General features: G+C 60.1%; 1 protein-coding gene across 1 annotated transcript in view; it reads right to left on the bottom strand.

The window, feature by feature from the left end:
* LOC138101974 (leucine-rich repeat LGI family member 4-like) overlaps positions 1-19,989 on the bottom strand; it is a 33,123-nt gene that overhangs the window by 12,570 nt on the left and 564 nt on the right. The window contains exons 2-8 of the mRNA XM_068999719.1: positions 17,322-17,432; positions 13,269-13,345; positions 9,762-9,858; positions 7,659-7,730; positions 6,014-6,085; positions 3,636-3,814; positions 429-568 (exon numbers count right to left, since the gene is read on the bottom strand). Coding sequence (XP_068855820.1) covers positions 429-568; positions 3,636-3,814; positions 6,014-6,085; positions 7,659-7,730; positions 9,762-9,858; positions 13,269-13,345; positions 17,322-17,432 — 748 coding nt within the window. The remainder of the gene's footprint in view (positions 1-428; positions 569-3,635; positions 3,815-6,013; positions 6,086-7,658; positions 7,731-9,761; positions 9,859-13,268; positions 13,346-17,321; positions 17,433-19,989) is intronic.

The raw sequence follows: 19,989 nt of genomic DNA, 5'->3' as shown, positions 1-19,989 counted from the left end.
TGATTTCACCCCATTTCCTCTCACTGTTGATGACGGTCGGAACCGCCCCCCGAGCTGCTCCCACTCCCACCCCATTTCCCCCCATTTTCCCCCCATTTTTCCCCATTTCCCCCCATTTTCCCCCCATTTTTCCCCATTTCCCCCCATTTCCCCCCATTTCTCCCCATTTCCCCCCCATTTTTTCCCGTTTCCCCCCCGTTTTTGCCCCATTTTCTCTCACTGTTGATGATGGTCGGGGCCCGGAACCGCCCCCCGAGCTGGTCCCACTCCCACCCCATTCCCCCCCATTTTCCCCCCATTTTTCCCCAGTTTTCGCCGTTTTTCCCCCGTTTTTGCCCATTTTCCCCCATTTTTTGCCCATTTTTTCCCGTTTCCCCCCGTTTTTGCCCCATTTTCTCTCACTGTTGATGACGGTCGGGGCCCGGAACCGCCCCCCCGAGCTGGTCCCACTCCAGCAGGGCGCAGCCTCCGGCCGCGGGCTGGGCCAGGGCCACCCCCGGGTGCCCCCCGAGCGCGAAGGGCTCGGCCCCGAGCGACGAGAAGGGCAGCGACTGGAACGGCCGCAGCTCTGGGGGCACGGGGGGCACGGTGTGGGGCACAGGGGGCACGGGGTGGGGCACGGGGTGGGGCACGGGGGGATTGGTGTGGGGCACGGTGTGGGGCACGGGGTGGGGCACGGTGTGGGGCACGGTGTGGGGCACAGGGGGCACGGTGTGGGGCACAGGGGGCACGGTGTGGGGCACGGGGTGGGGCACGGTGTGGGGCACGGTGTGGGGCACGGGGGGCACGAGGTGGGGCACGGGGGGCACAGGGTGGGGCACGGTGTGGGGCACAGGGGGCACGGTGTGGGGCACGGGGTGGGGCACGGGGGGCACGGGGTGGGGCACACGGGGACGGTGTGGGGCACGGGGGGACGGTGTGGGGCACGGGGTGGGGCACGGTGTGGGGCACGGGGTGGGGCACGGGGTGGGGCACGGGGTGGGGCACGGGGGGATTGGTGTGGGGCACAGGGGGCACGGTGTGGGGCACGGGGTGGGGCACGGGGTGGGGCACGGGGGGACGGTGTGGGGCACGGGGTGGGGCACGGGGTGGGGCACGGGGGGATTGGTGTGGGGCACAGGGGGCACGGTGTGGGGCACGGGGTGGGGCACGGGGTGGGGCACGGGGGGACGGTGTGGGGCACGGGGTGGGGCACGGGGTGGGGCACGGGGTGGGGCACAGGGGGCACGGGGTGGGGCACGGGGTGGGGCACGGGGTGGGGCACGGGGGGATTGGTGTGGGGCACGGTGTGGGGCACGGTGTGGGGCACGGGGGGCACGCGGGGATGGTGTGGGGCACACAGGGACGGTGTGGGGCACAAGGGGCACACGGGGATGGTGTGGGGCACACGGGGCACGGTGTGGGGCACGGGGGGATTGGTGTGTGGCACAGGGGGCACGGTGTGGGGCACGGGGGGATTGGTGTGGGGCACGGTGTGGGGCACGGTGTGGGGCACGGGGGGACGGTGTGGGGCACGGGGGGCACGGTGTGGGGCACGGTGTGGGGCACGGGGGGCACGCGGGGATGGTGTGGGGCACAGGGGGCACGGTGTGGGGCACGGGGGGCACGCGGGGATGGTGTGGGGCACAGGGGGCACGGTGTGGGGCACGGGGGGCACGCGGGGATGGTGTGGGGCACAGGGGGCACGGTGTGGGGCACGGGAGGACGGTGTGGGGCACGGGGGGATTGGTGTGGGGCACAGGGGGCACGGTGTGGGGCACGGTGTGGGGCACGGGGGGACGGTGTGGGGCACGGTGTGGGGCACGGGGCGACGGTGTGGGGCACGGTGTGGGGCACGGGGGGACGGTGTGGGGCACACGGGGATGGTGTGGGGCACAGGGGGCACACGGGGATGGTGTGGGGCACACGGGGACGGTGTGGGGCACGGGGGGATGGTGTGGGGCACACGGGGATGGTGTGGGGCACACGGGGCACAGGGGGATGGTGTGGGGCACACGGGGACGGTGTGGGGCACAGGGGGCACACGGGGACGGTGTGGGGCACCCCAGGGACACCCCCAGTTCCCTCCCAGTCCCCTCCCAGTCCCCTCCCAGTATAACCCAATCCCCTCCCACTGGCTCCCAGTATAACCCAGTGCCTCCCAGTCCCTCCCAATCCCTCCCAGTCCCTCCCAGTCCCTCCCAATCCCCTCCCAATCCCCTCCCAGTCCCTCCCAGTCCCTCCCAGTTCCCTCCCAGTCCCTCCCAATCCCCTCCCAGTTCCCTCCCAGTCCCTCCCAATCCCCTCCCAGTTCCCTCCCAGTCCCTCCCAGTGCCATTTTCACCCCTAAAATCGCCCCATTTTTCACCCCAAAACCACCCGGTTTTATCCCCCTCCAGTCCCCTCCCAGTATAACCCAGTATAACCCAGTCCCCTCCCAGTATAACCCAGTCCCTCCCAATCCCCTCCCAGTCCCTCCCAGTCCCCTCCCAGTCCCCTCCCAGTCCCTCCCAATCCCCTCCCAGTCCCTCCCAGTTCCCTCCCATTCCCTCCCAGTCCCCTCCCAGTCCCCTCCCAGTTCCCTCCCAGTTCCCTCCCAGTCCATCCCAGTCCCCTCCCAGTATAACCCAGTGCATCCCAGTCCCTCCCAGTATAACCCAGTGCCTCCCAGTTCCTCCCCAGTCCCCTCCCAGTCCCTCCCAGTCCCTCCCAGTCCCTCCCAATCCCCTCCCAGTTCCCTCCCAGTTCCCTCCCATTCCCTCCCAGTCCCCTCCCAGTCCCCTCCCAGTTCCCTCCCAGTTCCCTCCCAGTCCATCCCAGTCCCCTCCCAGTATAACCCAGTGCATCCCAGTCCCTCCCAGTATAACCCAGTGCCTCCCAGTCCCTCCCAGTTCCCTCCCAGTCCATCCCAATCCCCTCCCAGTTCCTCCCCAGTCCCCTCCCAGTCCCTCCCAGTCCCTCCCAGTCCCTCCCAATCCCCTCCCAGTTCCCTCCCAGTCCCTCCCAGTGCCGTTTTCACCCCTAAAATGGCCCCATTTTTCACCCCAAATCCGCCAGGTTTTATCCCCCTCCAGTCCCCTCCCAGTATAACCCAGTCCCTCCCAGTATAACCTAGTGCTCCCGAGTCCCTCCCAGTCCCTCCCAATCCCCTCCCAGTCCCTCCCAATCCCCTCCCAGTCCCTCCCAGTCCCTCCCAGTCCCCTCCCAGTCCCCTCCCAGTCTCTCCCAGTTCCATCCCAGTCCCTCCCAATCCCTCCCAGTCCCCTCCCAGTATAACCCAGTCCCTCCCAGTATAACCCAGTGCCTCCTAGTCCCTCCCAGTTCCCTCCCAGTGCATCCCAGTGGCTCCCAGTATAACCCAGTATAACCCAGTTCCCTCCCAGTTCCCTCCCAGTCCCTCCCAGTCCCCTCCCAGTTCCCTCCAGTCCCTCCCAGTCCCTCCCAGTCCCTCCCAATCCCCTCCCAATCCCCTCCCAGTTCCTCCCAGTCCCTCCCAATCCCCTCCCAGTCCCTCCCAGTCCCTCCCAGTCCCCTCCCAGTCCCCTCCCAGTTCCCTCCAGTCCCTCCCAGTCCCTCCCAATCCCCTCCCAGTCCCCTCCCAGTCCCTCCCACTCCCTCCCACTCCCTCCCAGTCCCTCCCAGTTTGTCCCAGTTACCGTGCCGGTGGCACTGGAGCTGCCGGGGGCTCAGCAGGGCCAGGGGGGTGCCCTGGTGGGGGAGGGGCGCTCGGCAGCGCCCGCCGCCCTCGGGGGGGGTGGGGGAGGGGCGGGTGCCCATCCAGCGCAGGAGCCAGCGCAGGCGGCAATCGCAGCGGAACGGGTTCCCACGGAGATCCCTGCGGGCACCGGGGGGCACCGGGGGCACCGGGTGGAACAAAAAGGGCACAGAATGGCACAAAAAGGGCACAGAATGGCACAGAATGGCACCGAATGGCACAGAATGGCACCAAATGGCACAGAATGGAACAAAAATGGAACAAAAATGGAACAAAAATGGCACCAAAATGGCACAAAATGGCACAGAATGGCACCGAAATGGCACAGAAATGGAACAAAAATGGCACAGAATGGCACAAAATGGCACAAAAATGGCACAGAATGGCACAAAAATGGCACAAAAATGGCACAAAAATGGCACAAAAATGGCACCAAAATGGCACAAAAATGGCACAGAATGGCACCAAATGGCACAAAAATGGCACCGAAATGGAACAAAATGGCACCAAATGGCACTGAATGGCACAAAAAGGGCACAAAATGGCACAGAATGGCATAAAAATGGCACCGAATGGCATAAAAATGGCACAAAAATGGCACAGAATGGCACAAAAATGGCACGAAAATGGCACAAAAATGGCACCGGATGGCACAGAATGGCACAAAATGGAACAAAAATGGCACAGAATGGCACAAAAATGGCACCGAATGGCACAAAATGGAACAAAAATGGCACAAAAAGGGCACAAAAATGGCACAGAGTGGCACAAAATGGAACAAAATGGCACAGAATGGAACAAAAATGGCACAAAATGGCACAAAAATGGCACCAAATGGCACAAAATGGCACAAAATGGAACAAAAATGGCACAGAATGGCACAGAATGGCACAAAATGGCACAAAAAGGGCACAGAATGGCACAAAAATGGCACCGGATGGCACAAAAATGGCACAAAAAGGTCACAAAATGGCACCAAATGGCACAAAAATGGCACCGAAATGGAAAAAAATGGCACCAAATGGCACAAAATGGAACAAAAATGGCACAGAATGGCACAAAAATGGCACAAAATGGCACCGAAATGGCACAAAATGGCACAAAAAGGGCACCGGAGGCCACCGAAATGGAACAAAATGGCACAAAAATGGCACAAAAATGGCACAGAATGGCACAAAATGGAACAAAAATGGCACGGAATGGCACAAAAAGGGCACAAAATGGCACCAAAATGGCACAAAATGGAACCGAATGGCATAAAAATGGCACCGGGTGGCACCAGGTGGCACCGAAATGGCACAAAAATGGCACAAAAATGGCACCAAATGGCACAGAATGGCACAGAATGGCACAAAATGGCACAAAAATGGCACCGAATGGCACAAAAAGGGCACAGAATGGCACAGAATGGCACAGAATGGCACAGAATGGCACCAAAATTGAACAAAAATGGCACAAAATGGCACCAAATGGCACAAAAAAGGCACAAAAAGGGCCCAAAATGGCACAAAATGGCACCGAGTGGCACCAAGGGCCACCAGGGGCCACCCCTGTGCCAGCCCCTGTGCCCAACCCCCCCCGTCCCCCTGTCCCCGTGTCCGTCTGTCCCCCCCCGTGTCCGTCTGTCCCCCCCCCCGTGTCCGTCTGTCCCCCCCCGTGTCCGTCTGTCCCCCCCCGTGTCCGTCTGTCCCCCCCGTCCCCCTGTCCCCGTGTCCGTCTGTCCCCCCCGTGTCCGTCTGTCCCCCCCGTGTCCGTCTGTCCCCCCCGTGTCCGTCTGTCCCCCCCGTGTCCGTCCGTCCCCGTGTCCGTCTGTCCCCCCCGTGTCCGTCTGTCCCCCCCGTGTCCGTGTGTCCCCCCCGTGTCCGTCTGTCCCCCCCGTGTCCGTCTGTCCCCCCCGTGTCCGTCTGTCCCCCCCCGTGTCCGTCCGTCCCCGTGTCCGTCCGTCCCCATGTCCGTCTGTCCCCCCCCGTGTCCGTCTGTCCCCCCCGTGTCCGTCCGTCCCCGTGTCCGTCTGTCCCCCCCCCGTGTCCGTCTGTCCCCCCCCGTGTCCGTCTGTCCCCCCCCGTGTCCGTCTGTCCCCCCCGTCCCCCTGTCCCCGTGTCCGTCTGTCCCCCCCCGTGTCCGTCTGTCCCCCCCGTGTCCGTCTGTCCCCCCCCGTGTCCGTCTGTCCCCCCCGTGTCCGTCTGTCCCCCCCGTGTCCGTCTGTCCCCCCCCGTGTCCGTGTGTCCCCCCCGTGTCCGTCTGTCCCCCCCCGTGTCCGTGTGTCCCCCCCGTGTCCGTCTGTCCCCCCCCGTGTCCGTCCGTCCGTCCGTCACTCACAGCTGGGTCAGGGTCCCCAGGTCCTGGAAGAGCCCCCGGGGCAGCGACTCCAGGCGGTTGTTGGCCAAACTCCTGGGGGGGACAGACGGACACACGGACAGATGGACACACGGACAGATGGACACACGGACAGATGGACACGGGGACAGACGGACAGATGGACACACGGACAGACGGACACACGGACAGATGGACACACGGACAGACGGACAGATGGACAGACGGACACACGGACAGATGGACAGAGGGACAGACGGACAGATGGACAGACGGACACACGGACAGATGGACACACGGACAGATGGACACGGGGACAGACGGACACACGGACAGATGGACACGGGGACAGATGGACACAGGGACAGATGGACACACGGACAGACGGACACGGGGACAGACGGACAGACGGACAGATGGACACAGGGGCAGAAGGACAGAATGGGGTGGGGGACATTGGGGGACATTGGGGCCATTTGGGGCCATTTGGGGCAATTTTGGGACATTTGGGGTCATTTGGGGCCGGTTTGGGGCCATTTGGGGCCATTTGGGGCCATTTGGGGCCGTTTGGGGCCATTCGGGGCCATTTTGGGGCCATTCGGGGCCGTTTTGGGGCTGTTTGGGGCGGTTTTGGGGCGGTTTTGGGGCCGTTTCGGGCCGTTTGGGGCGGTTTTGGGGTCATTTGGGGCGGTTTTGGGGCCGTTCGGGGCGGTTTGGGGCGGTTTTGGGGCCGTTTGGGGCCGTTTGGGGCTGTTTGGGGCCGTTTGGGGCGGTTTTGGGGCCGTTTGGGGCGGTTTTGGGGCCGTTTGGGGCCGTTTGGGGCGGTTTTGGGGCCGTTTGGGGCGGTTTTGGGGCCGTTTGGGGCGGTTTTGGGGCCGTTTCGGGCCGTTTGGGGCGGTTTTGGGGTCATTTGGGGCGGTTTTGGGGCCGTTCGGGGCGGTTTTGGGGCCGTTTTGGGGCCGTTCGGGGCGGTTTTGGGGCCGTTCGGGGCGGTTTTGGGGCCGTTTGGGGCGGTTTGGGGCGGTTTTGGGGCCGTTTGGGGCGGTTTTGGGGCGGTTTTGGGGCCGTTTGGGGCCGTTTGGGGCCGTTTGGGGCGGTTTTGGGGCCGTTTGGGGTCATTTGGGGCGGTTTTGGGGCCATTTTGGGGCGGTTTTGGGGCGGTTTTGGGGCCATTTGGGGCCGTTTGGGGCCATTTTGGGGCGGTTTTGGGGCTGTTCGGGGCGGTTTTGGGGCCATTTTGGGGCGGTTTTGGGGCGGTTCGGGGCAGTTTTGGGACCGTTCGGGGCCGTTTGGGGGCCGTTCGGGGCGGTTTGGGGCGGTTTTGGGGCCGTTTGGGGTCATTTGGGGCGGTTTTGGGGCCATTTTGGGGCGGTTTTGGGGCGGTTTTGGGGCCATTTGGGGCCGTTTGGGGCCATTTTGGGGCGGTTTTGGGGCTGTTTGGGGCGGTTTTGGGGCGGTTCGGGGCAGTTTTGGGGCCGTTTGGGGCGGTTTTGGGGCCGTTCGGGGCGGTTCAGGGCGGTTTTGGGGCGGTTTTGGGCGGTTTTGGGCGGTTTTGGGGCGGTTTTGGGGCCATTTTGGGACATTCGGGGCGGTTTTGGGGCCGTTTGGGGCCATTTTGGGACATTCGGGGCGGTTTTGGGGCACTCACAGGAAGAGGAGCCCCCGGAGCCCCCTGAGGGCCGTGGGCGCGATGGCGCCGAGCTCGGTGTCCTCGATGAACCTGGGCACCAGTTCGGGACCAGTTCGGCACCAGTTCGGGACCAGTTTGGGACCAGTTCCCACCAGTTCCCACCAGTTCCCACCATTCCCACCAGTTTGGGACCAGTTCCCACCAGTTCCCACCAGTTTGGGACCAGTTCCCACCAGTTTGGGACCAGTTTGGGACCAGTTCCCACCAGTTCCCACCAGTTCCCACCAGTTCCCACCATTCCCACCAGTTTGGGACCAGTTCCCACCAGTTCCCACCAGTTTGGGACCAGTTCCCACCAGTTTGGGACCAGTTAAGCACCAGTTTGGGACCAGTTCCCACCAGTTCCCACCAGTTTGGGACCAGTTTGGGACCAGTTCCCACCAGTTTGGGACCAGTTCCCACCAGTTCCAACCAGTTCCCACCAGTTTGGGACCAGTTCCAACCAGTTCCCACCAGTTCCCACCAGTTCCCACCAGTTTGGGACCAGTTCCCACCAGTTTGGGACCAGTTCCAACCAGTTCCCACCAGTTCCCACCAGTTCCCACCAGTTCCAACCAGTTCCCACCAGTTCCCACCAGTTTGGGACCAGTTCCAACCAGTTCCCACCAGTTCCCACCAGTTCGGGACCAGTTCCCACCAGTTCCCACCAGTTCCAACCAGTTCCCACCAGTTCCCACCAGTCCGGACCACTTCAGACCAGTTCAGATCCAAATGGGGCTCCCAGTCCCTCCCAGTTTCTCCCAGTTCTCTCCCAGTCCCCTCCTATTTCCCCTCCCAGTCCCCTCCCAGTTCCTTCCAGTATAACCCAGTTCCCTCCCAGTTTGTCCCAGTTCCCTCCCAGTCCCTCCCAGTCCCTCCCAATCCCCTCCCAGTTCCCTCCCAGTTTGTCCCAGTATAACCCAGTCCCTCCCAATTCCTCCCATTCCCCCCCATTTTTTCCCCAATTTCCTCCCAGTCTCTCCCAGTCTGTCCCAGTTTGGCCCAGTTTGGCCCAGTCCCCTCCCAGTCCCCTCCCAGTCCCTCCCAGTTCCCTCCCAGTCCCTCCCAGTTTGTCCCAGTCCCTCCCAATCCCCTCCCAGTCCCTCCCAGTTTGTCCCAGTGCATCCCAGTTCCCTCCCAGTCCCCTCCCAGTCCCCCCCAGTCCCCTCCCAGTCCCCTCCCAGTCCCTCCCAGTTCCCTCCCAGTCCCTCCCAGTCCCCTCCCAGTCCCCTCCCAGTCCCTCCCAGTTTGTCCCAGTGCATCCCAGTTCCCTCCCAGTCCCCTCCCAATCCCCTCCCAGTTCCCTCCCAGTTCCCTCCCAGTCCAACCCAGTCCCCTCCCAGTTCCCTCCCAGTCCCCCCCAGTCCCTCCCAGTCCCTCCCAGTCCCTCCCAGTTCCCTCCCAGTCCCTCCCAGTTCCCTCCCAGTCCCTCCCAGTCCCCTCCCAGTCCCTCCCAGTCCCCTCCCAGTTCCCCCCCAATCCCCTCCCAGTCCCTCCCAGTCCCCTCCCAATCCCCTCCCAGCCCCTCCCAATCCCCTCCCAGTCCTTCCCAGTCCTTCCCAGTCCCTCGCAATCCCCTCCCAATCCCCTCCCAGTCCCTCCCAGTTTGTCCCAGTTCCTCCCAGTCCCTCCCAGTATAACCCAGTCCCTCCCAATCCCCTCCCAATCCCCTCCCAGTCCCTCCCAGTTCCCTCCCAGTCCCTCCCAATCCCCTCCCAGTCCCTCCCAGTCCCTCCCAGTTCCCTCCCAGTCCCTCCCAGTATAACCCAGTTCCCTCCCAATCCCCTCCCAGTCCCTCCCAGTTCCCTCCCAGTCCCTCCCAGTATAACCCAGTCCCTCCCAATCCCCTCCCAATCCCCTCCCAGTCCCTCCCAATCCCCTCCCAGTCCCTCCCAATCCCCTCCCAATCCCCTCCCAGTCCCTCCCAGTTCCCTCCCAGTCCGTCCCAGTTCACTCCCAGTCCCTCCCAATCCCCTCCCAGTCCCTCCCAGTCCCTCCCAGTTCCCTCCCAGTCCCTCCCAGTTCCCTCCCAGTCCCTCCCAGTCCCTCCCAGTCCCTCCCAGTCCGTCCCAGTTCACTCACAGGTACTCCAGTGCCCCCAGCCCTGCGAAGGCGCCGTCCCCGATGCTTCCCAGGCGCCCCGAGGTCACCAGGCTGGGGGGGGGGGAGGGGATTTGGGCTCAGTTGGGGCCATTTTGGGGCCATTTGGGGCCATTTGGGGCCATTTGGGGCCAATCTGAGGTAATTTTGGTCATTTGCGGTCATTTTGGAGCCATTTTTGGCCATTTTGGGATAATTTTGGGTCATTTTGGGGTCATTTGGGGCCATTTTGGGGCCTTTGGGGCCATTTGGGGTCATTTGGGCCCTTTTGGGGCCATTTGGAGCCGTTTTGGGGCCGTTTGGGCCCTTTTGGGGTCATTTTTGGGTAATTTGTGCCCTTTTGGGGTCATTTGGGGTCCTTTTGGGGTCATTTTGGGCCATTTTGAGGCCATTTGCTGTCATTTGGGGTCATTTGGGGCCAATTTTGGGTCATTTGGGGCCATTTTTGGGTAATTTGGGCCCTTTTGGGGTCATTTTGGGCCATTTTGGGTCATTTTGGGATCATTTGGGTCCATTTGGGGCCATTTTGGGGCCGTTTGGGCCCTTTTGGGGTCATTTTGGGGCCATTTGGGGCCATTTGGGGCCGTTTTGGGGTCATTTTGGGCCATTTGGGGCCATTTGGGCCCTTTTGGGGTCATTTTGGGCCATTTTGAGCCATTTGGGGCCATTTGGGGCCCTTTTGGGGTCATTTTGGGCCATTTGGGGTCATTTTGGGATCATTTGGGGCCATTTGGGGCCATTTTGGGGCCGTTTGGGCCCTTTTGGGGTCATTTTGGGTCATTTGGGGCCATTTTGGGGTAAATTTTGGTCATTTTGGGGCCATTTGGGGACATTTGGGGCCATTTGGGGCCCTTTTGGGGTCATTTTTGGGTAATTTGGGCCCTTTTGGGGCCATTTTGGGTTCATTTGGGGCCATTCTGAGGTAATTTTGGTCATTTGGGGCCGTTTTGGGCCAATTTGGGGTCATTTGGGGCCCATTTGGGGCCAATTTGGGGCCAATTTGAGGCCATTTTGGGGTCATTTGGGGCCCTTTTGGGGTCATTTGGAGCCATTTTGGGGCTGTTTGGGGCCATTTTTGGGCCATTTGGGGCCATTTTTGGGTCATTTGGGACATTTAGGACATTTTGGGCCATTTTGGGTCATTTGGGGCCATTTTGGAGCCAATTTGGGGCCATTTGGGGCCATTCTGAGGTAATTTTGGTCATTTGGGGTCATTTTGGGGTCATTTTGGGGCCATTTGGGGTCATTTGGGGTCATTTGGGGCCATTTTGGGGCCATTTGGGGCCATTTGGGGTCATTTAGGGTCATTTGGGGTAATTTTGGGGTCATTTGGGGCCATTTGGGGTCATTTTGGGGCCATGTGAGGCCATTTTGGGTCATTTGGGGCCATTTAGGGGTAAATTTTGGTCATTTTGGGGCCATTTGGGGGCATTTGGGGCCGTTTTGGGGCCATTTGGGGCCATTTGGGCCCTTATGGGGTCATTTTGGGCCATTTTGAGCCATTTGGGGCCATTTGGGGCCCTTTTGGGATCATTTTGGGCCATTTGGGGTCATTTTGGGATCATTTTGGGTCATTTGGGGCCATTTTGGGGTAAATTTTGGTCATTTTGGGGCCATTTGGGGCCATTTGGGGCCCTTTTGGGGTCATTTTTGGGTAATTTGGGCCCTTTTGGGGCCATTTTGGGGTCATTTGGGGCCATTCTGAGGTAATTTTGGTCATTTGGGGCCGTTTTGGGCCAATTTGGGGTCATTTGGGGCCAATTTGGGGCCAATTTGGGGCCAATTTGAGGCCATTTTGGGGCCGTTTGGGGCCATTTTGGGGTCATTTGGGGCCATATGGGGCCATTTTGGGGCCATTTGGGGGCATTTGGGGTCATTTGGAGCCATTTTGGGGCTGTTTGGGGCCATTTTGAGGCCATTTGGGGCCGTTTTGGGGCGATTTGGGGCAATTTGGGCGATTTGGGGCCATTTTGGGCCAATTTGGGGCCATTTGGCGTCATTTTGGGGCCATTTGAGGCCAGTTTGGGCCATTTTGGGGCCATTTGGGGTCATTTGGGGCCGTTTTGGGGTCATTTGGGGCCATTCTGAGGTAATTTTGGTCATTTGGGGCCATTTTGGGCCATTTGGGGTCATTTTGGGCCAATTTGGGGTCATTTGGGGCCATTTTGGGGCCTTTGGGGCCATTTGGGCCCTTTTGGGGTCATTTTGGGACACTTGGGATCATTTGGGGCCATTTTGGGGCCTTTGGGGGCCATTTTGGGGTCATTTTGGGCCATTTGGGGTAATTTGGGCCCTTATGGGGTCATTTTGGGCCATTTTGAGGCCATTTTGAGCCATTTGGGGCCATTTGGGGCCATTTGGGGTAATTTTGGGCCATTTTGGGTCATTTTGGGATCATTTGGGGCCATTTGGGGCCGTTTTGGGGCCGTTTGGGCCCTTTTGGGGTCATTTTGGGGCCATTTGGGGCCATTTGGGCCCTTTTGGGGTCATTTGGGGCCATTTTGGGGTAAATTTTGGTCATTTTGGGGCCATTTGGGGCCCTTTTGGGGTCATTTGGGGCTGTTTTGGGGCCGTTTGGGGCCATTTGGGGTCATTTTTGGGTAATTTGGGCTCTTTTGGGATCATTTGGGGCCATTTGCGGCCATTTCGGGGCTGTTTGGGTCCTATTGGGGCCATTTTGGGGTCATTTGGGGTCATTTGGGGCCATTTTGGGGTCATTTGGGGCCATTCTGAGGTAATTTTGGTCATTTGGGGTCATTTGGGGCCATTTTGGGGTAAGTATTGGTCATTTTGGGGCCATTTTGGGCCATTTGGGGTCATTTGGGGCTGTTTTGGGGCCGTTTGGGCCCTTTTGGGGTCATTTGGGGCCATTTGGGGTCATTTTTGGGTAATTTGGGCCCTTTTGGGGTCATTTGGGGCCATTTGGGGTCATTTTGGGCCAATTTTGGGTCATTTGGGGCCGTTTTGGGTCATTTGGGGCCATTTGGGGCTGTTTTGGGGTCATTTGGGGCCATTCTGAGGTAATTTTGGTCATTTTGGCGCCATTTGGGGCCCTTTTGGGGTCATTTGGGGCCGTTTTGGGGCCGTTTTGGGGTCATTTGGGGCGGTTTTGGGGCCATTTGGGCCGTTTTGGGTCATTTGGGGCCGTTTTGGGTCATTTTGGGCCCTTTTGGGGTCATTTTTGGGGTCATTTGGGGCCATTTTGGGCCATTTGAGGCCGTTTTGGGTCATTTGGGGCCGTTTTTGGGGCCGTTTTGGGGTCATTTGGGGCGGTTTTGGTGCCATTTGAGGCCGTTTTGGGGTCATTTGGGCCGTTTTGGGTCATTTGGGCCGTTTTGGGGTCATTTGGGGCGGTTTTGGTGCCATTTGAGGCCGTTTTGGGTCATTTGGGCCCTTTTGGGGTCATTTTTGGGGTCATTTGGGGCCGTTTTGGGTCATTTGGGCCCTTTTGGGGCCGTTTTTGGGTCACTTGGGCGGTTTTGGGGTCACTCACAGCAGGGTCAGCGCCGGGGTTTGCCGGAAGCTCCCCTCGGGCAGCGCCCTCGATGTCCCAGCGGATCAGGGAGCTGCGGAATCGGGGCCAGAAAGGGCGAATTTGGGCAAATCGGGAATGGGGGGAGGGGATTGGGGGGAAAAATGGGGGAAATTGGGGAGAAATTGGGAAAAAATGGGGAAAAATGGGAAAATTGGGGAAAAAAGGGGAATTTGGGGGAATTTGGGGGAATTATGGGGGAAATTGGATTTTGGGGGATTTTGGGGGAATTTTTGGGAAATTTGGGGGAAATTTGGGAGGAAATGGGAATAAAAAGGGGGAAATTGGGGAGAAATTGAGAAAAATTGGGAATTTTTGGGGGAATTTTTGGGAAATTTGGGGGAATTTGGGGGAATTTTGGGGGAATTTTGGGATTTTTGGGGGATTTTTGGGGGGAATTGGGGAGAATTTGGGGTGATTTTTGGGGGAATTTTTGGGAAATTTGGGGAATTTGGGGGAATTAAATTTGGAATTTTGGGGGGAAATTTGGGGAATTTGGGGGAATTCTGGGGAATTTGGGGATTTTGGGGGGATTTTTGGGGGGAATTTGGGGGATTTTTGGGGGATTTTGGGGGAAATTTGGGGAATTTGGGGGATTTTTGGGGGGAATTTGGGGGAATTTGGGGAGGAAATGGGAATAAAAAGGGAGAAATTGGGAAAAAATGGGGGAAATTGGGGAGAAATTGGGAAAATGAGGGAATTTGGGAAAAATCGGGGGGAAATTGGGATTTGGGAGGAAATTTGGGGAATTTGGGGGGAATTTTGGAGTTTTGGGGGGATTTTGGGAGGAAATGGGGGGAATTGGGAAAAAATGGGAGGGACTGGGAGGGACTGGGATGAACTGGGAGGGACTGGGAGGGACTGGGAGGGACTGGGAGGGCAGTGGAAAAACCAGGGAGGAACTGGGGTGAACTGGGACCAAGCTGGGCCAAACTGGGATCAAACTGGGACCAAACTGGGCCAAACTGGGATCAAACTGGGATCAAACTGGGACCAAACTGGGCCAAACTGGGGCTAAACTGGGACCAAACTGGGACCAAACTGGGATCAAACTGGGATCAAACTGGGATCAAACTGGGACCAAACTGGGACCAAACTGGGATCAAACTGGGACCAAACTGGGCCAAACTGGGATCAAACTGGGACCAAACTGGGATCAAACTGGGATCAAACTGGGACCAAACTGGGCCAAACTGGGATCAAACTGGAACCAAACTGGGATCAAACTGGGCCAAACTGGGCCAAACTGGGATCAAACTGGGACCAAACTGGGATCAAACTGGGATCAAACTGGGACCAAACTGGGATCAAACTGGGCCAAACTGGGATCAAACTGGGATCAAACTGGGACCAAACTGGGCCAAACTGGGATCAAACTGGGACCAAACTGGGATCAAACTGGGCCAAACTGGGCCAAACTGGGATCAAACTGGGACCAAACTGGGATCAAACTGGGATCAAACTGGGACCAAACTGGGCCAAACTGGGATCAAACTGGGACCAAACTGGGATCAAACTGGGCCAAACTGGGATCAAACTGGGACCAAACTGGGACCAAACTGGGCCAAACTGGGATCAAACTGGGACCAAACTGGGGCTAAACTGGGGCCAAACTGGGATCAAACTGGGATCAAACTGGGGCTAAACTGGGGCCAAACTGGGGCTAAACTGGGGCCAAACTGGGGCCAAACTGGGATCAAACTGGGATCAAACTGGGATCAAACTGGGCTAAACTGGGACCAAACTGGGCCAAACTGGGATCAAACTGGGGCTAAACTGGGCCAAACTGGGATCAAACTGGGATCAAACTGGGGCCAAACTGGGATCAAACTGGGGCCAAACTGGGATCAAACTGGGGCTAAACTGGGGCCAAACTGGGATCAAACTGGGCTAAACTGGGATCAAACTGGGGCTAAACTGGGCCAAACTGGGATCAAACTGGGCCAAACTGGGATCAAACTGGGGCTAAACTGGGCCAAACTGGGATCAAGCTGGGATCAAACTGGGGCCAAACTGGGCTAAACTGGGATCAAACTGGGATCAAACTGGGGTCAAACTGGGCTAAACTGGGACCAGACTGGGCCCCAACCGGCAGCCAACTGGTCCAAACTGGTCCAAACTGGTCCCAGTTCCCCCCCACGGCTGCGTGGGGGCGGGGCTTAGGGGTGACGTCATCGGGGCGGGGCCTTGGCTGGAAGGAACCAATGGGGGGCGGGGGGGGGGAGGGGCTGGAAGGGTCCAATTGGGGTCCAAGGGGGGGTCCCGGGGGGGTTTTGGGGATTCCAAAAAAAGGGGGGGGGGGGTCCCAAAAATTTGGGGATTAAAGGGGGGTCCCGGGGGGGTTTTGGGGTCCCAAAAATTGGGGAGGGGTCCCAAAATTGGGAATTAAATGGGGGCGTCCGGGGGGGTTTTGGGGGGTCCCTAAAAAAGGGGGGGGGTCCCGAAATTGGGGTCCAAGGGGGGGTCCCGGGGGGGTTTTGGGGGGTCCCAAAAAAGGGGGGGGGGGTCCCAAAAATTTGGGGATTAAAGGGGGGGTCCCGGGGGGGTTTGGGGGGTCCCAAAATTGGGGTCCAAGGAGGGGTTCAAGGGGGATTTTGGGGGGTCCCAAAAAAGGGGGGGGGTCCCAAAAATTTGGGGATCAAAGGGGGGGGTCCCGGGGGGGTTTTGAGGATCCCAAAATTGGGGAGGGGTCCCAAAATTGGGGTCCAAAGGGGGGGTCCCGGGGGGGTTTTGGGGGGTCCCAAAAAAGGGGGGGGGGTCCCAAAAATTTGGGGATTAAAGGGGGGTCCCGGGGGGGTTTGGGGGGTCCCAAAATTGGGGTCCAAGGGGGGGTCCTGGGGGGGTTTGGGGGGGTCCCAAAAAAGGGGGGGGGGGTCCCAGAATTGGGGGATCAAAGGGGGGGTCCGGGGGGGTTTTGGGGGGGTCCCAAAAATAAGGGGGGGGGTCCCGAAATTGGGGTCCAAGGGGGGGGTCCCGGGGGGGCTTTTGGGGTCCCAAAAATTTGGGGATCAAAGAGGGGGTCCCCGGGGGGGGGTTTTTGGGGTCCCAAATTTGGGGTCCAAGGGGGGGTCCCGGGGGGTTTTGGGGGGGTCCCAAAATTGGGGTCCAAAGGGGGGGGGGGTCCTGGGGGGGTTTTGGGGATTCCAGAAAAGGGGGGGTCCGAAAAATTTGGGGATCAAAGGGGGGTCCCCGGGGGGTTTTGGGGTCCCAAAATTGGGGAGGGGTCCCAAAATTGGGGTCCAAAGGGGGGGTCCCGGGGGGCTTTTTGGGGTCCCAAAATAGGGGGGATCAAAGGGGGGGTCCCGGGGGCTTTTTGGGGATCCCAAAAAAGGGGGGAGTCCCGAAATTGGGGTCCAAAGGGGGGGTCCCGGGGCTTTTTGGGGTCCCAAAATTGGGGTCCAAAGGGGGGGTCCCGGGGGGGTTTTGGGGTCCCAAAATTGGGGTCCAAAGGGGGGGTCCCGGGGGCTTTTCGGGGTCCCAAAATTGGGGTCCAAAGGGGGGGTCCCGGGGGGGTTTTGGGGTCCCAAAATTGGGGTCCAAAGGGGGGGTCCCGGGGGCTTTTCGGGGGTCCCAAAATTGGGGTCCAAAGGGGGGGTCCCGGGGGCTTTTCGGGGTCCCAAAATTGGGGTCCAAAGGGGGGGTCCCGGGGGGGTTTTGTGGGTCCCAAAATTGGGGTCCAAAGGGGGGGGTCCCGGGGGCTTTTCGGGGTCCCAAAATTGGGGTCCAAAGGGGGGGTCCCGGGGGGGTTTTGGGGTCCCAAAATTGGGGTCCAAAGGGGGGGTCCCGGGGGGGTTTCGGGGCTGTCACGGACGGATCCATTTCCCCATTCCCGGGGGGGGGTCGGGGGGGGGGTCGGGACCATTCCAAAGGTAAAAAAGGGGAGGGGGGAAACAGGGGGGGGGGGAACCCCCAAATTTATTTTTGGGGGGGGGGGGAGGGGGAGAGTCCGTAAATGGAGGAGGGGTCCCTCAATTGGGGAGGGGTCCCTAAATTGGGGAGGGGTCACTCACAGCGTGGCCAGGCGGGGGGGGAGCCCCTTGGGGACCCCCCCGCCCCCCCCCCCCCGGCACCAGGCGCTGTCGCGGTCGCAGTCGCAGCCCCCGGGGCAGCCGCTGCTCCCCCTCGGGGACCCCCCAAAAACGCCCCCTCCCCACACCGGGACCCCCCCCAAAACCCGGCCGGAGCCACCCCAGGAGCAGCAGCGTCAGCAGAGCCAGAGGTGCCCCCATGGAGACCCCCCAAAAAAAACCCAAAAAAGGGTGAAAAAGGTGAAAAAAAGGTGAAAAAAAGGTGAAAAAAATCCCAAATTTAGAGCGTCGCGTGGAGCGCACCCCCCCAAAAAAAAAACCCAAAAAACCCCAAACTCCCCAAAAGCAGAGGGCTGGGTGGAGCTCACCCCACTAAAAGTCCCCAAAATCAGCGCTCGGAGGAGAAAGCCCCACCAAAAAAACCCCAAAAAAAGCCCCAAAAAAGCCCAAATTTACGGCTCAGGGTGGAGGCAACCCCACCAAAAAAAACCACCAAAAAAACCCCCCAAAATTACCCCAAAAAATCCCCAAACTCCCAAAATCAGAGGGGTTGGGGGAGCTCCCGCGAAAAACCCCCAAAAAAACCCCCAAAAAACCAAAAAAAAAACCCAAAAACCCCCCAAAAACCCCAAAATCGGCGCTCCTAAAACCGCGCCCCCCTGGAATTTCCCCGAGATCCGATCCCAAAAATCCCCCCTAGAACTGCCCCCCCCCCCCCAAATCCGCCCTAAATCCGCCCCAAAATCCCGCCTGGAACTGCCCTTCCCCCCAAATCGATCCCAAAAGTCCCCAAATCCTCCAAATTCCCCCCAAAATCCTCCCCAAACTCCCAACAAAATCCGCCCTAAATTCCCCTCAAATCTCCCCAAAATCGCCCCCAAAAATTCCCAAAAAATTCCCAAAAAATTCCCAAAAATTCCTCCCCTCCCCCTTTGCCCCCCCCCCCCACTCCTGGGACCCCCCCCGGGCTCGCCCCTCCCCCCCAAAATCCCCCCCAAATTCGGGGTCCCCCCTCCCCGCCCCCCCCCCTCGGGTTCGGCAGCGGCGCTCGCGGGGTCCTGGCGGTGGGCGGGGCTTGAAGAGGCCACGCCCACTTTGGGCGTGGTCTATGACCATATAAGGAGGATCATTACCATATATGGAGGAGGCCACGCCCCCTGCCGGTACAAAGGCGCCGCTTGTTGGGAGCGGGCGCTGGGCCAGACTGGGACAGGGGGGGTCTTGTTACTGGGAGCACTGGGAGGGACTGGGACAGAGGGGGCTTTGTTACTGGGAGCACTGGGAGGGACTGGGGGCCACTGGGACAGAGGGGGCTTTGTTACTGGGAGCACTGGGAGGGACTGGGAGGGACTGAGGGGCACTGGGACAGAGGGGGCTTTGTTACTGGGAGCACTGGGAGGGACTGGGAGGGACTGGGGGAGGTTACTGGGAGCACTGGGAGGGACTGGGGGGCTTCAAAGGGGCACTGGGACAGAGGGGGCTTTGTTACTGGGAGCACTGGGAGGGACTGGGAGGGACTGAGGGGCACTGGGACAGAGGGGGCTTTGTTACTGGGAGCACTGGGAGGAACTGGGGGCACTGGGACAGAGGGGGCTTTGTTACTGGGAGCACTGGGACGGGACTGGGGGAGGTTACTGGGAGCACTGGGAGGGACTGGGGAGGTAACTGGGAGCACTGGGACAGAGGGGATCTTGTTGCTGGGAGCACTGGGAGGAACTGGGGGCACTGGGACAGAGGGGGCTTTGTTACTGGGAGCACTGGGAGGGAGTGGGAGGGACTGGGGGAGGTTACTGGGAGCACTGGGAGGGAACTGGAGGGACTGGGGGAGGTTACTGGGAGCACTGGGAGGGACTGGGGGGCTTCAAAGGGGCACTGGGACAGAGGGGGCTTTGTTACTGGGAGCACTGGGAGGGACTGGGGGAGGTAACTGGAGCACTGGACAGAGGGGATCTTGTTACTGGGAGCACTGGGAGGAACTGGGGGCACTGGGACAGAGGGGGCTGTGTTACTGGGAGCACTGGGAGGGAACTGGGAGGGACTGGGGGAGGTTACTGGGAGCACTGGGAGGGACTGGGGGCTTCAAAGGGGCACTGGGACAGAGGGGGCTTTGTTACTGGAGCACTGGGAGGGACTGGGGGCACTGGGACAGAGGGGGCTTTGTTACTGGGAGCACTGGGAGGGACTGGGGGAGGTTACTGGGAGCACTGGGAGGGACTGGGGGAGGTTACTGGAGCACTGGGACAGAGGGGATCTTGTTGCTGGGAGCACTGGGAGGAACTGGGGCACTGGGACAGAGGGGGCTTTGTTACTGGGAGCACTGGGAGGGAGTGGGAGGGACTGGGGGAGGTTACTGGGAGCACTGGGAGGGAACTGGGAGGGACTGGGGGAGGTTACTGGGAGCACTGGGAGGGACTGGGAGGCTTCAAAGGGGCACTGGGGCAGGGGGGACTTTGTTACTGGGAGCACTGGGAGGGACTGGGGGAGGTTACTGGGAGCACTGGGACAGAGGGGATCTTGTTACTGGGAGCACTGGGAGGAACTGGGGGCACTGGGACAGAGGGGGCTTTGTTACTGGGAGCACTGGGAGGGACTGGGGGAGGTTACTGGGAGCACTGGGACAGAGGGGATCTTGTTACTGGGAGCACTGGGA

Source organism: Aphelocoma coerulescens, unplaced genomic scaffold (genome assembly GCF_041296385.1).
Source record: "Aphelocoma coerulescens isolate FSJ_1873_10779 unplaced genomic scaffold, UR_Acoe_1.0 HiC_scaffold_60, whole genome shotgun sequence".
Classification (NCBI taxonomy): domain Eukaryota; kingdom Metazoa; phylum Chordata; class Aves; order Passeriformes; family Corvidae; genus Aphelocoma; species Aphelocoma coerulescens.
This window is presented reverse-complemented; position numbering and strand designations above follow the sequence as displayed.